The sequence below is a fragment of the Balaenoptera acutorostrata genome, chromosome 9, assembly GCF_949987535.1.
Source record: "Balaenoptera acutorostrata chromosome 9, mBalAcu1.1, whole genome shotgun sequence".
Lineage (NCBI taxonomy): Eukaryota > Metazoa > Chordata > Mammalia > Artiodactyla > Balaenopteridae > Balaenoptera > Balaenoptera acutorostrata.
The window spans coordinates 40,115,275-40,129,679 of record NC_080072.1 but is presented as its reverse complement, the minus strand read 5'-3'; the positions used below and the strand labels follow the sequence as shown (position 1 = coordinate 40,129,679).

Here is a 14,405-nt window from a genome sequence, read left to right as displayed (position 1 = left end):
TGCATTCGAATTCCAGCTCTGCCACTTATTAGCTGGGTGAATGAGGGCAAAGAGTTTGGCCCTTCTCTACAAAACGAGATCTGTTAACAGTACTTACCTTGCTGGTTTTCATAAGGATTAAATGACATAGTGTGTGCAGAGGACATCGCAAAATACCCGGCACATAGTGAGGGCTTAATAAATACTAATGATGGTAATGAGAATAACAATTCAGTGCTTTCATCGAGTACTCGCTGAACACACTCAGTAAATGCATGGTGCATCCTCCACTGAGAAGGATGGTTGAAAGGAGGGCTTCCGCCTGCCCACTGTCTTTCCCCACTAACTGAGCCCGGAGGATGCATGTAGTACCTGTTCCAGAAGACGGTCCCTGAGACCTTCTGCATCTCCCCCAGGGTGGCTAGGAGGAGCGAAGACTTGCCGCAGCCCACCTGCCCCACGATCATGGTCAGCTGGCCTGCAGGGAGGGAGGGCGGCAGATGGGACTGGGGCCAGGAGGGAGTCTGAACAACCACCACCCAGAAAGACAGACAGACAGATATACCCAACCCTGGGGCCCCCATTTGCTTTCCTCCTACCTAGAATCCCCAGGGAGTCCTTTCCCCCTTTGAGCCTTTCCTTCTGGAAACCTACATCCTACCTCTGGCTCCCCAGGTCCTTCCTCCTTCCTACTGTTGATCCCCCCGCCCCTTCCTAAGCACCTGCTTCTCCTTCCAGTGCTCTCAAGTGTGAGCCCAGAGTTTCCCAGTCCCAACCAAGGGCACCCTTTCCTTCCCACTTCCACGCTTTGCTCCTGCTGCTTCCCCTGCAGAATGTCCACGCTGCCTCATGGCCCGAGGCACCCTGCTCATTCTCAGGATCCCCACCTCTTCCACTACGACTTCCCTGGCTACTGGGGATCGCTTTCCCTTTTGTGAAGCACCCATTCTGTCTGCAACAGATGGTTTGACATCAAGGCCCCGCTGTCTTGCCCTGTCCTTGCTGCTGCACTCCTGCCTAGCACACGGACTCCTTGGGGAAGTAGCCCACCCCCTCTCTAGCCTTCATACCCTAGAGCACCCACCAAGAGTGCACACAGAGCAGGTACTCAATCGATCCTGAATTTTCTTTTTCTCCCCATGTCACTCAGGGGGGCGTGGGGAGGGAGCACTTCAAACACGACTCCAAGGGGGACACCCCCAGACCATGATAGAGGGGTGAGCTGGGCCATACCTCGGGGGATGCAGATGGTGATGTTGGACAGTGTGGGGATTCCATCGGGGGTCCACGTGAAGAAGCCTCCAATGATCTTCATTTGCGGTACCCCAGCCCCGGAAGAGAACAGAAAGGCAGCTGGGGTCTCAGGGTGAATAGTCCGTCGCCTCCCCTCCCCCATGAAAGCCAAAAAACACTGATTCCAGTCCCCAGATCACCTCCAAGGCAGGGGAGTGGGGGAATGGCCTTCTCGTGCAGACCTCTCTGCCTGAGGCACCCTCCCCAGAGGACCGCTACAGGTTCCCCCACTTGGTAGAGATGCAAGCATTGTCCCTGGTCTCGGGACTCCTGTGGACTCTACAGGCAGCCAGGGTGACCTCCAGGGCAGAGGGCTCAGCACACAGGTCTCTGGCCCTTCAGATGTAGTGTTTCCTCCTGGGGTTGGCGCTGGCGGCGGGCGGCGGGGCGCGGGGTCTCGGACTCACCTGGACACAGCAGTTGTCAGCATCCCCGTCTGCACCGGGGGTCAGGCTCTGCAGCGGGCCCACGAGGCCCCGACGGTCCTCCCAGGCTGGACGTTTGCGGTTCACAACCTTGAGGGGCTGGGGATGGTTAGGAGGAGGTGAGGGCCCAGGAGTTGGGAGCTGTGCAGGGAAGGGAGCTCCCCCACCAGTGAGGAAAGGCTGAGGCAGGACCAGCAGGGCACGAGCTGCAGGCATTAGAGAAAAACACTGTGTGTGTGTGGGGGGGTGTGTGGCAAGGGGACACTGGGCACTCACCACCGCCTGGTACTTGCTGGCCTGGCCCCGGGGCTCGGGCTCCCGGGCAGCACACTGCTCCTCGCGGATCTCTGCGCTGGACAGGAACTCGCTCAGCTTCTGCACGCTGCAGAGGAAGTGCAGACACCCCTCACCCTGCCCAGGGCAGAGGGGAGGGGAGGGGGAGGAGGGCGAGGCCTGAGAGAGCAGCTCTGAGAAGATGCCAGTTTCCAGGTGTGGCCCCCACAAAGCCTGCACTGGAGGGGACAGATAGGGGGCATCCCATGGGGGGCTATAGGTGTTACCAAGGCTGGTTAGGGTCGACTAGTCAGCTGGAGTAGGTTAGGGCGTGGATCAGGTGGGATTGGCCAGTTTTAGGGTTAGTGTTAAAGTTGATTAGTCTTGAGTTATTAGACTGAAGGATGTTGGGCTTTATCAGTTCCTTTTAGGTTAGTTAGGATTAGGATTGGTTATCAACCACAACTGGTATTTTTTGATCACGTAATATACGTCAAACACTGTTAAATACTTCATAAGCACATAATTTAATCCCCATAATATAATTTGATCTTGCTGGGGGAGGTGTGGAAGAGGTATTATTCCTAACTCATGGAGGAAAAGGCTATTCTCCACCCCTGGGATTTCCTTATGGACTCAGAGGAGGTTCCAGAAGCTTCACTCTTTTGATTCATTCTCTCTTATCCCTGGGGGTGGGCAAGATGCCTGGGGAATCTTGAGAATTGTTCGCGTACCCCTCTCCCACCTTTTGCTTAAATGTCCAACAGCCTGGGGCCACCCTCAACCCTGTTTCTGTTCTGGGCATGACACCCCCTCCCCACAGCAGGAGCAGACAGCCAGCCTCGCCCGCTTCCCCCTCTGTCCTCGTTCCAACACGACTTGGCAAGGGCTGGGGGGGAGGGGAGGAGCTGGCCTTGGGGTCAACCATCAGGCTGTGTCCTGTTCCCACTTTCAGCCCAGAGTCTGGTCTCTCTCTTTAAAAAGGCCTTAGCTATCCTGACGATGGTGACATGAGAACGGTTTACATAGAAATACTTCTGACTCAGGCAAGGGATTTCCCATAGGTGTAGCATCCTTGAATCTGTGGGTTCTACACAGAATCACAGGCTGGGGTACGGGTGAGGGAGGAGGGCTGATCATTAGAAGTCACAATGCCTCGGCCAACAAAAGTGAGTCAGCATAGCCGACCCTGGAAACGGGAGCTAATCCCCTTGCAGCCGGCTACTCCCTAGCCAGATACTCCTATGACCACAGTTCTACTGCGTTATGCCCCCTTCCATCCTTGACCCTCCTTCCATCAGCTACTTCATTCCAACAGCTACCCCTCCCTGCCAGCTGCCTCGGACTTGCCAGGGTCCCCGAGACAGGGGTGTCACTTCCCTCAAGGCTGGAGGGGCTTGGGTACAGAGGACATTTGTTACTGTCTGGTCCCATTGGTGATGAGAAAGGACATAGCCAGCTCTCCCCAGTGGCACGACTGGCCCTTGCTTTCAAGGAGCTGTTTCAAAGGCCTAAGGAGATCTTCACACTCCAGCTGTGGCATTCTCCAGCCAGAGCCTCAGCCTTCTACCTTCAGGCTTTCACTCCCAAGAAGGCAATGCCTCTGGGAGAGAGGCAGAGTCACCACTGGGCTCTAGAGCCCAGAGGTGGGGCCTCCCAGAGTGCGAGCCAACTGGGGACAGTGTGTACAGGCACCTGGAGGAAACTGCTCCACTGAGCGGGGCTGTGAGGGTGCTGAGACCCATGGAGAAAACAGGGGGTGTTCAGCTTGGGGAAGACCGAGATTTTGGGGATACCTTCTGAAATCTGAGGGGCTGTCACGTAGGGGAGGGCTGGCACTCATTCTGTGTGGCCCTGGAAGGCAGAACTAGGACCAGTGGTTAGAATTGATGAGGTTATACCAAATTTGGCTCAACGTTGAATTTTTCTTTTTATGGAGTTCTCTTGGAGGTGCCACTCTCCTTGGAGGATGTAAGCACGTTGGCTAGCCCTTCTCAGGGACTAGAGGGAGGGAAGCTACACATGGCCCGTGTCCCTCTGACCAACCACAACCAGCTTCAGTGAAGCCCAGATCAATGGGCAGGCATGTCCTGGGACCAAACAGCTGTGGTTGTAGCAGTCACCAGAGTGAGTCCTGGGGCCGACACGTGAGCGGGCTGACCACTGCCCTTGCTGGACCCTCCTCTCACCTGACCAGAGCTTTGACTGTGGACCGGACCACACTGGACAGCAGGAACAGTGGCGTCACCAGGATGTGGAAGAGGGAGAGGGAGGCAAAGGCTACCGAGGGGGAGAAGTCGGCCTCTTTGAAGAAGCTGACGTGGCCCACGAAGGTCTGCGGACAGAGGCACAGATGAGACAGAGCAGAGCGTGACTCAGCGTGTGGGCCCCTCCCGCACTGGCAGCCCTCAGCCCTGGGAAGGAAATGAGAGGCGGGAAGCAGGGGACCTAGGGGACCTTTGGGTTGGAGACACCACCATCCTCACCGTCATCTCATGGAACCGTCCCTCCCTGCCCTGCCTCCTTCATTCCAGGAATGCCCAGGGAGGAGCCCTCAGGTTAGGTCAGCTCTGCCCCCTCTCAGACAGTAGTCCTCAGTCGGAAAATGTAAACACGATACTTACAAACCCACCTCGTAGTCTGTCGCCTGCCCCCCAGCCTCCGGGTTCCCGGCTTGGCTCTGTGGCCTCCGCTACCCAGAGTTCCCCAAGGAACCAGGCCAGGAACCAACTCAATAAATCATGTTGAAAGTGAATTCCCAAGCGTGACTGACAGGCTGTGAACTTGCCACAGTTCAGGGACGCCGGCCCCGGGGGAAAGACATGCATCTTTTTAAAGAACTGCGGACGTCACAGAAGCCAGGGATGGGAACCCTGGGTGAGGGGCTGTGGGTGTGTGGCCTTTCTGGAGGGCTGCACTGCCGGCCCCCACTGCTCGGCTCCTACACAGCTTTGGTCAAAATTGCTTTAGAAAACCACCATTGTCATATTTAATGGCATGGAGAATTCTTCGTGTCATATTCTTACATTTTAAAAAGCAGTTTATAAACCTGCATACGAAGCACAATCCTAATTTTGTAAAAATGCCGTATTCTGTAAATCAAAAAAAGACTGGAGAAAAACACATTAAATTTGTTGCCAGTAGGATTATGGGTGATTTAAGTTCTCTTTGCCCTTTCCCTTCTGTATTTCTCAAAATTTCTACAAAAACATGTTTCACTTTTATAATGAAGTTTGATAGCAGTTTTTTTAATTTTTAAAGAAAGTTTAATTGCTCTAGAGACTAAGCGTCAGGTCTTCCAGGCAGGGAGGCGGAGGTCCTGTCTGCCTGGAGTGGGGCAGTGGAGGAGGGACAGACTGCATATATAGACTCTCCATCCGGCACCCTATGCTCAGTCCCCCTGCTGAGCCCATCTTCCGAAGCCCTTGTGCAGAAAGGCCAAACCCTGGCCGCCTCTCACGCCAGACAGCCTTCCCCACCCCGCCCAACCAACTCCCACCGGGAGACGGAGAAAGGATCCACTTACGATGAGGACGGCTGCAATGGGGATGGCCGTGTTCATGAAAACTGCGGAGGAAGCACAGGGGGAGTTTAGTGGGAGGAAGGAGACGGCTGGAAATGAAGCTGCCCAGGTTGGTCTGAAGGCAGGGCAGCCTCTGGGGTCCTTTCCCCAGCCTGCGGGGTGGAGCTGGGCAGAACTCTAGCTCTGTGGTACCTCCAGCTCCTAACGTGTGTCCCTCAGGACGCTTATCTCCATCTCTGGGACTTAAGCCTTTAAATAAAGGTTGAAATGCTCTTACTCTGCTCCATGTGGACAGTGTGAAGAAAGCCCTGTGAGGAAGTGGCAGGGGAAGGGATTGGAGAGCTGGCAGCCTGTGGTCAACCATGAGGTCAGCAGCACGTGTTTCTGGGGGCACCAAGTTGCTACTCCTTCCTCTGCCTCTGGTCCTTGAATCCCCGCAAGCCAGGCTCACTCGGAGGCTGAGAGGCTTCCCAGTCACCCATGGCTCTTAGAAAGGATTTCAAAGTCATTCACACTGAGGTATTAGTGACTGAGGACCGCTGGAAGCAGGGTCTGCCTTAGCTCTAAGGCTGCGAGTCCATGCCCAGGTGGGACAGTTGGTTTGCTGCAGCAGAGGCCCTCTCCTTATTCTGTTCACAGCGTGGCCCTCAGACTCTTCATAGGGACCCCAAAGAGCAAAGAAGTCTGGACTTAAAGTCAGAGAAGGGCGGAGTCCCCATTATTTCTAAGCTGTGTGATCTTGGGCTGATCGTTTACCTTCCCTGAGCCTCGGTTTCTTCACCTGATTTTTGTAAACTTGTACTTACTTGTTCACATACTCTGGCTCTCTCCAAGGTGAGAGCAGGTAATGTAGGGAACAGGCCTCTGTGATGCCTCAGTGCTACCTGAGTATTATACCTCACGGGCTGCTAGCTTGGCCCTGCTCCTCTGGTCCAAGCTGTGAGATGCCCGAGAGTGCCCTGACCCCAGGCCAGAACTTCCAGAGAGAGCAGCCCTCCTGGAGTAAGAGATGCCCATCCTAGCTTCCACCTTCCCACCTCCTCCTCCTTCCTTCCAGGAGCCTCTTCCAGACCAGCCCGGAAAGGAGTCTGGTTCTGCCATTAGCCAAATTAAAGGAGGAGCCAGGAGCCAGGAGCCAGAGGCCAAGGGCTGAGCCTGTGCACATGGCCCCTGTTTAATGAATGGCGAAGTGTCTGACACTCCGAAGAATTCCAGACCGTCAACACCATTCCAAGAAGCTGATTGTCTACTTACTCCAAGAGTCCTGCACCAGCTAGTACATACATGGTGTGTGCTGGAGATGTGGAACCCCAAGGGAGTGAAAGAACGTGGTCCCTGTTCTCAGGGGGCTCCCAGTCTGAGGAAGGAGACAGGAACTATGCTCCCAGGAGACACGTTATAGGACAGGGAAAGAGGGAACATGCCCATACGGGGTTCCCAAGCAGATAGGAAAGATATTGTGCTCATCTTTGGGGAATTCCCAATCTATGCGCCCTGCCATTGGAGGGCTCCCTGTCTCATGGAGAAGATATGGCTGGAGCCCTTGGGGCACTGCCAATCTCTCCGGCCACAAGGCTTTTTATCAACACTAATAACACATATGACGGTGATTTAATTGCCCTTCTTGATGAAGGTTCCATGGTCTCCTGGTGCCCACCTCAATGCCACAGCCCTCCCTCACAGCCCTCTCGTACTGAAGGGGGCAGGATAAGCATTATTGGTTTTCCCACAGCATAAGGAACCCAGATCTGGGAGATAGGACACAGCATGGCCATCACTGGCTGGGGAGAGGGAGGGAGAGAAGGATGTCCATCAGGCCTGGGCCACTGACCATCACCAACCATGAAGCTGTAAAGACAGGTAGCCTCGCCCCTCCCCTCCAAGGCAGTTCCTCCAGGGAGCTCCCTCAGGCAGGGGCCACCTTCTGTTCCTCTCCTGCCCATCCTGTCAAAAGGTACCTGTGCACCCCACCTCGGTCCCTGCCCCAGGCCAAGACCCCTCCCACACACACAGGGGCTCAACTCCCAGCTAAAGAATAGGCTTGGAAGTTAGATTATAAATTGGTACAACTCGCTCAGAAAGCAATCTGGTGCCCTGTAGCTAGAGCTGCACAGAAGTTCATACTTCTGATCCTATAATCCCTCCCCTGGAAATTTATCCTGAATAATCACTCAAGAGAAGCACAAAGCCCTCAGCAAGATGGTGTTAGCTGCAGCACTGTCTGTCACAGCAAAACAAAAACCACAGCCACAGCAACGAACCACTGAAACGAAGTAAACTAGAAACATCGAACAGGAGCAGCTGTTTTAGTAAATGAGGGAAGGCAACTCCAGGGAGATTCTGCAGTCAGGAAATGTGTGACAATTGACATTTTGTTCTTCTGCATGTTTTCCCTGGTCGTGATTTTTTGATTTTTTTTTTTTTCTATTTTATTGTCCTTATTCTTGCAGCTGCCTGAACTCCTTTGAGGAGTGAGACAAGCTATACATAAAACTGAAAAGGAGCATTCCAAAGCTGATGCAGCAACATGGAGAAAGCACATAATATAATTAACTTCTGTCCTGTTCTGGCTGTTGTATGGAGACGCTAAAGAATGAAAATGTTATTTTCCATTGTCCTCATCCTCTTCTGGAGGGATGGCCTTTGTACAGAGAGTTCTGGGTCCCCTTCGGGGTGGGTGCTGGGGGAATAGACTCACCAGCTGCTTGTGTTTTAAAGGCCTCTCTGAAAATCACCCCATTAGGGTCTGGGGTAAACATGGCTGGAACTGGGGATGTCAGTGCCAGAGAGTGGGGGGCCCAGGATGCTGCAGGCTCTGGCATCTCTCCGGGCTCGTCAGACACCTCTGTGCCTGAGCTGAGGGAGGGGTGCGGTGGGGAGGGAAGGCAGCTGGGCATCCCAGCTGTCATGGCTGGAAGACCTGAGAACTTGCCTCCATTTTCCTGAACCACTTAAGGGCCAATGGGACATTAAAGGCGGTGGAGGAGTGGGAAATATAACCAAGAATAGATTTCTCTCCAACTTTGGCATGGGGTGGGCTGACTCACTTAGATTTGATCTAGGAAAAAAATTAAAAAAAGAAGGACATGACAGTGCTCAACTCTTGAATGTTAGGGAGTAGGGAATACTGTTAAATAACACTAAGTGGAAGCAGAAGATTATGAAACGACGTGTGAGTGTGATGCCGTTATGGAAAAGTTTAGTTGCATGTAGGCAGGTCAGAAAGGCCACCTTCAAGAGGGAAAGCCTTTTTGTAATGGAGTGGAGATAAGGGTACCTATTGTTTTAATACTGCCCCTCCAACCTTTAAGAAATAATTCATTCAGAAATTCTTTTTTGAGGGTCTCCTCTGTTTCCAGGCATTGTGTTGTGTTCTGGGGGTTCTGTAGTGAACAACTGTGTCAGCTTTTCATTCCCCCCAAACAAAACAAAACAACAGATTAACTGAAAACAAAGCAGGGCTCAGATCATCTGCTCCCCCGCCCACCGGGCTTTGGCCAAGGAATGCTGCCTGGCCTTGTGGGTGGCAGTCCCACCCACCACCACCCCCCCCCCCCCCGCCCCCCGCACTGCAATAGCAGGAGCTTTTCATTTGCAAAACATTGATAAATATTTCAGAAGCCATGCATGGGAAGGCACAGTGAGCCATTTGTGCCTCTGGTTAACTTCACCCCCTCCCCTACCCAGGGCCGGGGGAGGAGCTGCCAGCTCACAGTAACTGCAGGCTGCACCTGTAGGAGGGGAAAGGCATTTCGAAGTGAACAGAGCTATTCAGCCCGGTAGTCAGTCTGAAGTCAGCAGAGGGAAGGAAAGTAGGCAGTGGTGTGCCCGGCGCTGGAGGTGGCGGAAGCAAGGCAGGAGGCTCACAGCCACACCGATGGCGGCTTCCAGCTCTCCCTCAGACACCCAAACCCCCCGCCAGGCTATGCATCAGCAACCACTGTGGCTGTACCAGCTGGTGGAAGGAAGGGCAGACGCTGAAGTTCAGAGAAGCCGGAGAAGGAAGGGGCACCAGGGCTGGAGGTCTCCTTGTCCCCGCACACTGGCCGTTCTGAGTCAGGGCCTCCGCCGAGGAGGAGAGAGGGAGCATGAGACTTGCCAAGAATAGCCAGGCCCTGGGTTGCGGGGAGGGGCGGTTGCTGGGTGCCCTGTGAATGGGGTTCACAGGCACCATCCTGCCCACCCCACACCTCCATCCAAGCTTGGGGGCTTGTATTTTGCTTTTCAAAACGTAGCATGAGGCCAGTCACATTCATTTGATGTGAACCACCTGACTGTGGTTCAGACCCAAGTGGGAAGAGGGAAGACCCCTGATCACAGAACACTGGAAGAGATGGCAGACCCACCTTTCCTTTAAAATCCTTCAATGCCTCTCCTGCCTCAGGAGAAAACCCAGCACACAAGGTCCTGCATGATCTGGTCTTGTTACCCTCTCCTCACCGTGATATACTCGAGTCTTGAACACACCCGTCATCCTTTTCACCTTTAGGCCTTTGTGCCTGGAACATTCTTCCCCTCACTTGGCTGACATGTGATCCTCTGGGCATCAGCAATGGGTTTCACCTAGCACAAGGCTTCCTGGACACCCACCACCCCTAAGACGAGGTTGGGTGCCACTCTGATGGATCCCACTTTCTCTTCCTGTCACTCACGACACAGGTGCCCGTCTGGCTTCCCTACTAGACTGTGAGCAGCCTGCTGCATCCCCCAGGCCTGGCATAGGGCTTGACACATAGTGAGTGCTTAGTAAATATTTATTAGATAAAGGAACGAAAGAAATAAAAGAGGCCAGGGCCAGGTGTGCACCATGAAAGAGAACACGGGGGATTCAGAACTGACCCTGTGGCTCTAACCACAGGCACGGCCCCTGTTCATGGCATGGTCTCCCACAAGACTGCGAGGCTGAGGACCGTGCAGCCTCCTCTCTAATGCCCAGGGCCTCAGGAGAGTCTAGCACAGACAGGAGGCTCTGGAATGGGTGCTGCACAAAGGACAGAATGAACTGGCAGCATGTCAACTGGTTGACAGTTAGGGCCTGGGACCCCTGTGTCACCCCTGAGAAGCTTGTCCTCAAATTTATGGCTGGACTGGACACCTAGAGCTATGCGGGTTCTGCAAGGAAATAAGGGTTGAATTGGTTTCTAAGGGGAGTGACCACAGCACTCGCTTGCAGCTTTTCCCCACTTTGTCTTCTGCTCATTGAAACCCTGCCTGTGGCAGGTGCAGCCACGCCTCCTCTTGCATGAAGCTCCGTGTGAACTCTGAGCCCGTGCAGGCTTCCTTCTTCTCTGTTCTCTGCCATTTATTGGCTGAGGACCTCAGAGAGTCCTTTCACCTCCCTGAGCCTCAGTCTTCCATGCTGTAAAATAGGACAATAGTGCTACAAACCTCACAAAGTTGTTCGGAGGGTTAAATGAAGTCAGGCTTGCTGGGCAGCAGCATGGAGCAGGTCCCCGTGGTCGAGAGCTCCCTGCCACACTGTTTCACGTATGTTAGCTCTGACTTCTTAGCAGAGTATAAACTCCTTGAGAACAGGAGCACATCTTTTGGTCTCTTGTGTCCCTCCCAGTGCTTAGCACAGGGCAGGGCTCACTTAACGCCCTCTGAGTAACTCACATCTGTTTTTCTTCGAGAGGAAATGCTGATTCTGGATTTTGATGGCAGGGAAACTGTATCATTTCATTTTCACCCCCTTGCTCTGTCCTGCCATGCACAAGCTCAGGGCTCCACAAACAGGAGCTCTCAGTGATGCCACTGTGAGACCATCAGATAGAGTGTCAGAGGTAACCTTGTCTTCCCGACAGTCTGCCTGGTGTACAGTGACCAGACTGAAAGCCCAGCAGGCAGCACCAGGATGGGCCCCATCAGGACACGTGACTCCAGGACTCCTTTGCGGCGACAGGACCCCATGGCTGGTGCCAGAGGCGAGAATGAAAGATGCCCCATTACCTCACGCCTAATGACCTGTATCCTAATTCTGGGTGACAGAGAGCAGGAGGCAGGAAGTCCAGGAGGAGGTAAATGAGAACACACTCAAAGCATATAACTGCAGCCTGGCAGTGCCCTCACCCGAGCACCCTGTCTCTCCCCATCCCACTGCCGACCAACACAAAGAAACCCATCCCAGGAAGGGCGAACACAGAGCAAATAGCACTTGGCTTTCAAAGCTCTCTCTCCCGGAGGGCGCTTCCCCTTCCTCCTCTCTGCCCTCTTCCAGGGACCAGCCTGGGCTGCTCTGTTTATCTCTCTAGGTCACCAAGTACTGGACAGGTGAGGGGCCCTGGGGAGACCCCTGTTTAGCTCCAGAGCCATTGTCATCTCAGCTCTTGACAACACAGAGCCTCCTTGCCCCAGGTCCTCCTGGCTCCGGACCCTTCACAAAGCCATGGCTAGTCTTCTGGGGGCCCCATAGGACAAAAAGCACCTACTAGACAGGCTTAGTGGGCTAGCCTGGGAACCTAGGCGTCTTATGATGTTGCTTACATAGGAAACATGTCCCAGCAGGTTGAAGTTTGGATTGCAGGAAATAAGCATACATCTCTTAGAAGCAAAGTAGCTGCCACCTGCCCCCACCTGTATGACCAGAGGCTGTCCCTACTTTGCTGTCAGGAATCTTGGGGACCCAGTGTTCCCAATTTCCTTACGGCTTCCCTTCCCTCTCTCCCGTCGTATCAACAGTGAGCCCGCCCTACTCCACCCTGCCACGTTATTGCCGGGAGGCGGAAGACCTCCCCCACCTCGGCAGCTGTTCCGCCTGATGGGGTGTCTGGAAGCTAGGTGTCTGTAACTCACGGGTCTGTACACAGCGTGGGGTTACTGTTACCACGACCAGGCTCAGGGGTAGGCAGAGCTGACAGAGAGGCTGAAGAGGGCCTAGGGTGTGGACACTGGTTTCTCTGAGCTCCCCAGAGGCTCCTGCCTGATTTCTCCTGTCCTATCAAGTGCTCAGCCCGGGGGTGCTTGGAGGCCACAAGGTCACGGCTGAGGAACCTGGAGTGTCTTGGTGAAGAATCTAGGAAGACTGCCATGCTCATCGCTCCATTCTGAGAAAATCAGCTCTTAGCAGGATTTTCTGCAGAAGGGTGCCGTGGCTAGTGCCATGATGGTGGGTGGCCTGGTCACTGGTGCCTGGACCAGGATGTCATGGTCTGACCGGACACAAGGAAGTGCTCCGTGCAAGCCCCACCTTGTGAGAACCTTCAGGTTGGACGCTGGCCACTTGACCCCACCAGACCCTCTTGCTAGGCAACGTGACTGCCAGGAACACACAGATGACCTGAAGGACCACCTCATTCTCCATGTACCTCTCTGGGAGACACATCTGGTGCACCCTCTACTGCTGCCCAGCACTGCCATGCCCACAGGTGTGTCTCTTCCTGCCCCACCAAGAGAACCAACTTCAGCTGGAGCAGGGGGTAGTCGTAGTGTCTACCTCTCTTAATTTCCTTCCCTATTTCCCACTCCCGTCAGAGCCCATGCTGGGTTGTTTCTCTTCTATTCAGAGACAATAGCCTGAAAATGGTGTCCATTGTGCCCTCAGTTTTCTTCACCCCACTTAGGTTCCTGGCTCTGGGTGGAAAACAGCATGAGGCTGGGAGTCTAACAGATTCCAGAGGATCTAGTCTGAGCCAAGCCATTAACCTCAGAAGTGACCTCAGGAAGATGTCCCCCCCTGGGCCTCAATTTCCCATCTGTAAAATGGTTCTCCCAACTTACAAAAACATTTTCCATTTATCTCTCCTTGCCACATTCTGTGTAATTTCCACAGATCTATCTTTTTATTCACAAATTCTCTCTTCAGCTATGTTAATTCATTTAACCTGTACACTGAGTTGTTTTTTGTTTCTTTTTTATTTTTTTCTCTCTTGGGGCTTCCTCTTGGCCCTTCCTACCAAAATGGCTCTTAAACTGGATAGATCAGGGAATCAGAATGGGGTTTCCTAGCTGCTAAATATCTACCTCCCAATTATGCACTTGGGCAGTAACCACAAAGGGGTGGATCCATGGACCCACTAGACCAACTGTGAGATAAACTTGGGTCAGGACTCCATCCATCACCTGACCTCTGTATGCTCACTCTGACCAGGGGGCCAGCTGAATTAATTTCAATAAATAAATTTTTAATTTTTAGAAGTTCTTTTGGCTTTCTTTTTGCTGTTTTGCCTTGTGCCTTCCTTTAATTATTTTAACACACTTATTTTGTTGGTTTTATTTTGTTTTGTTTTTTGGCCATGCCGTGCAGCTTGTGGGATCTTAGTTCCCTGACCAGGGATCAAACCCGGGCACTCAGCAGTGAAAGCACGGAGTCCTAACCACTGGACTGCCAGGGAGTTCCCTTTACGCACTTATTTTATTATCTCTTTCAGACTATTCTATCATTTCGAGGTATTGAGGAACTAATTCTCCTATTTGCTGACTCTCACTCTGGTGGTACATCTTTTCTGGAGGATTTTTATTTCTTTATTATCAGCTCATTGTTTAACATGAGTATTTGCCACTGGAGTCCTATGCTCTCTGGAAAATGGTTTTAATATGCGTGTCTTCTGGGACCATAGGAGTTTTACCAGTTTTGGTCTTTTTTTTCTCTATTTTCGGGGCTTGGGGTTCCCAAACCACTTGGTTAATGTAAATTCAGTCCCTACACCTGTGAGTACCTCAAGCTTGAGCTTTTGTTCTTTAAAGAGAAATTTTCTACCTCTCATGGCCCCAGGTAGATGAAAGCTTCTTTGTAGCTTCCTTAAGGCACTGGCAGCTCAGTCTGACTTATTGACAAGAAGTCCTCAGACTTGGGAGAATTCAAAACTGCTGTTATTTATTCATTTATTGCTGCCTCTCAATAACTTATCAGCTTAATAAGACATCAAAGACCACATCTGTCTTTCTCATCACTGTACCTTGAGGGCCAGCCCAGG

At 52.8% G+C, this 14,405-nt stretch overlaps 1 protein-coding gene across 5 annotated transcripts in view; it reads right to left on the bottom strand.

Moving 5' to 3' along the window:
* Nucleotides 1–14,405, bottom strand: part of ABCC8 (ATP binding cassette subfamily C member 8) — a 75,472-nt gene that overhangs the window by 29,814 nt on the left and 31,253 nt on the right. For all 5 annotated transcript variants that reach the window (XM_007174857.2, XM_028164746.2, XM_007174860.2 and 2 more), the window contains 6 exons: nt 5,497–5,537; nt 4,160–4,305; nt 1,974–2,079; nt 1,680–1,796; nt 1,213–1,288; nt 352–457 (listed from right to left, as the gene is read on the bottom strand). In XM_007174857.2, coding sequence (XP_007174919.1) covers nt 352–457; nt 1,213–1,288; nt 1,680–1,796; nt 1,974–2,079; nt 4,160–4,305; nt 5,497–5,537 — 592 coding nt within the window. The remainder of the gene's footprint in view (nt 1–351; nt 458–1,212; nt 1,289–1,679; nt 1,797–1,973; nt 2,080–4,159; nt 4,306–5,496; nt 5,538–14,405) is intronic.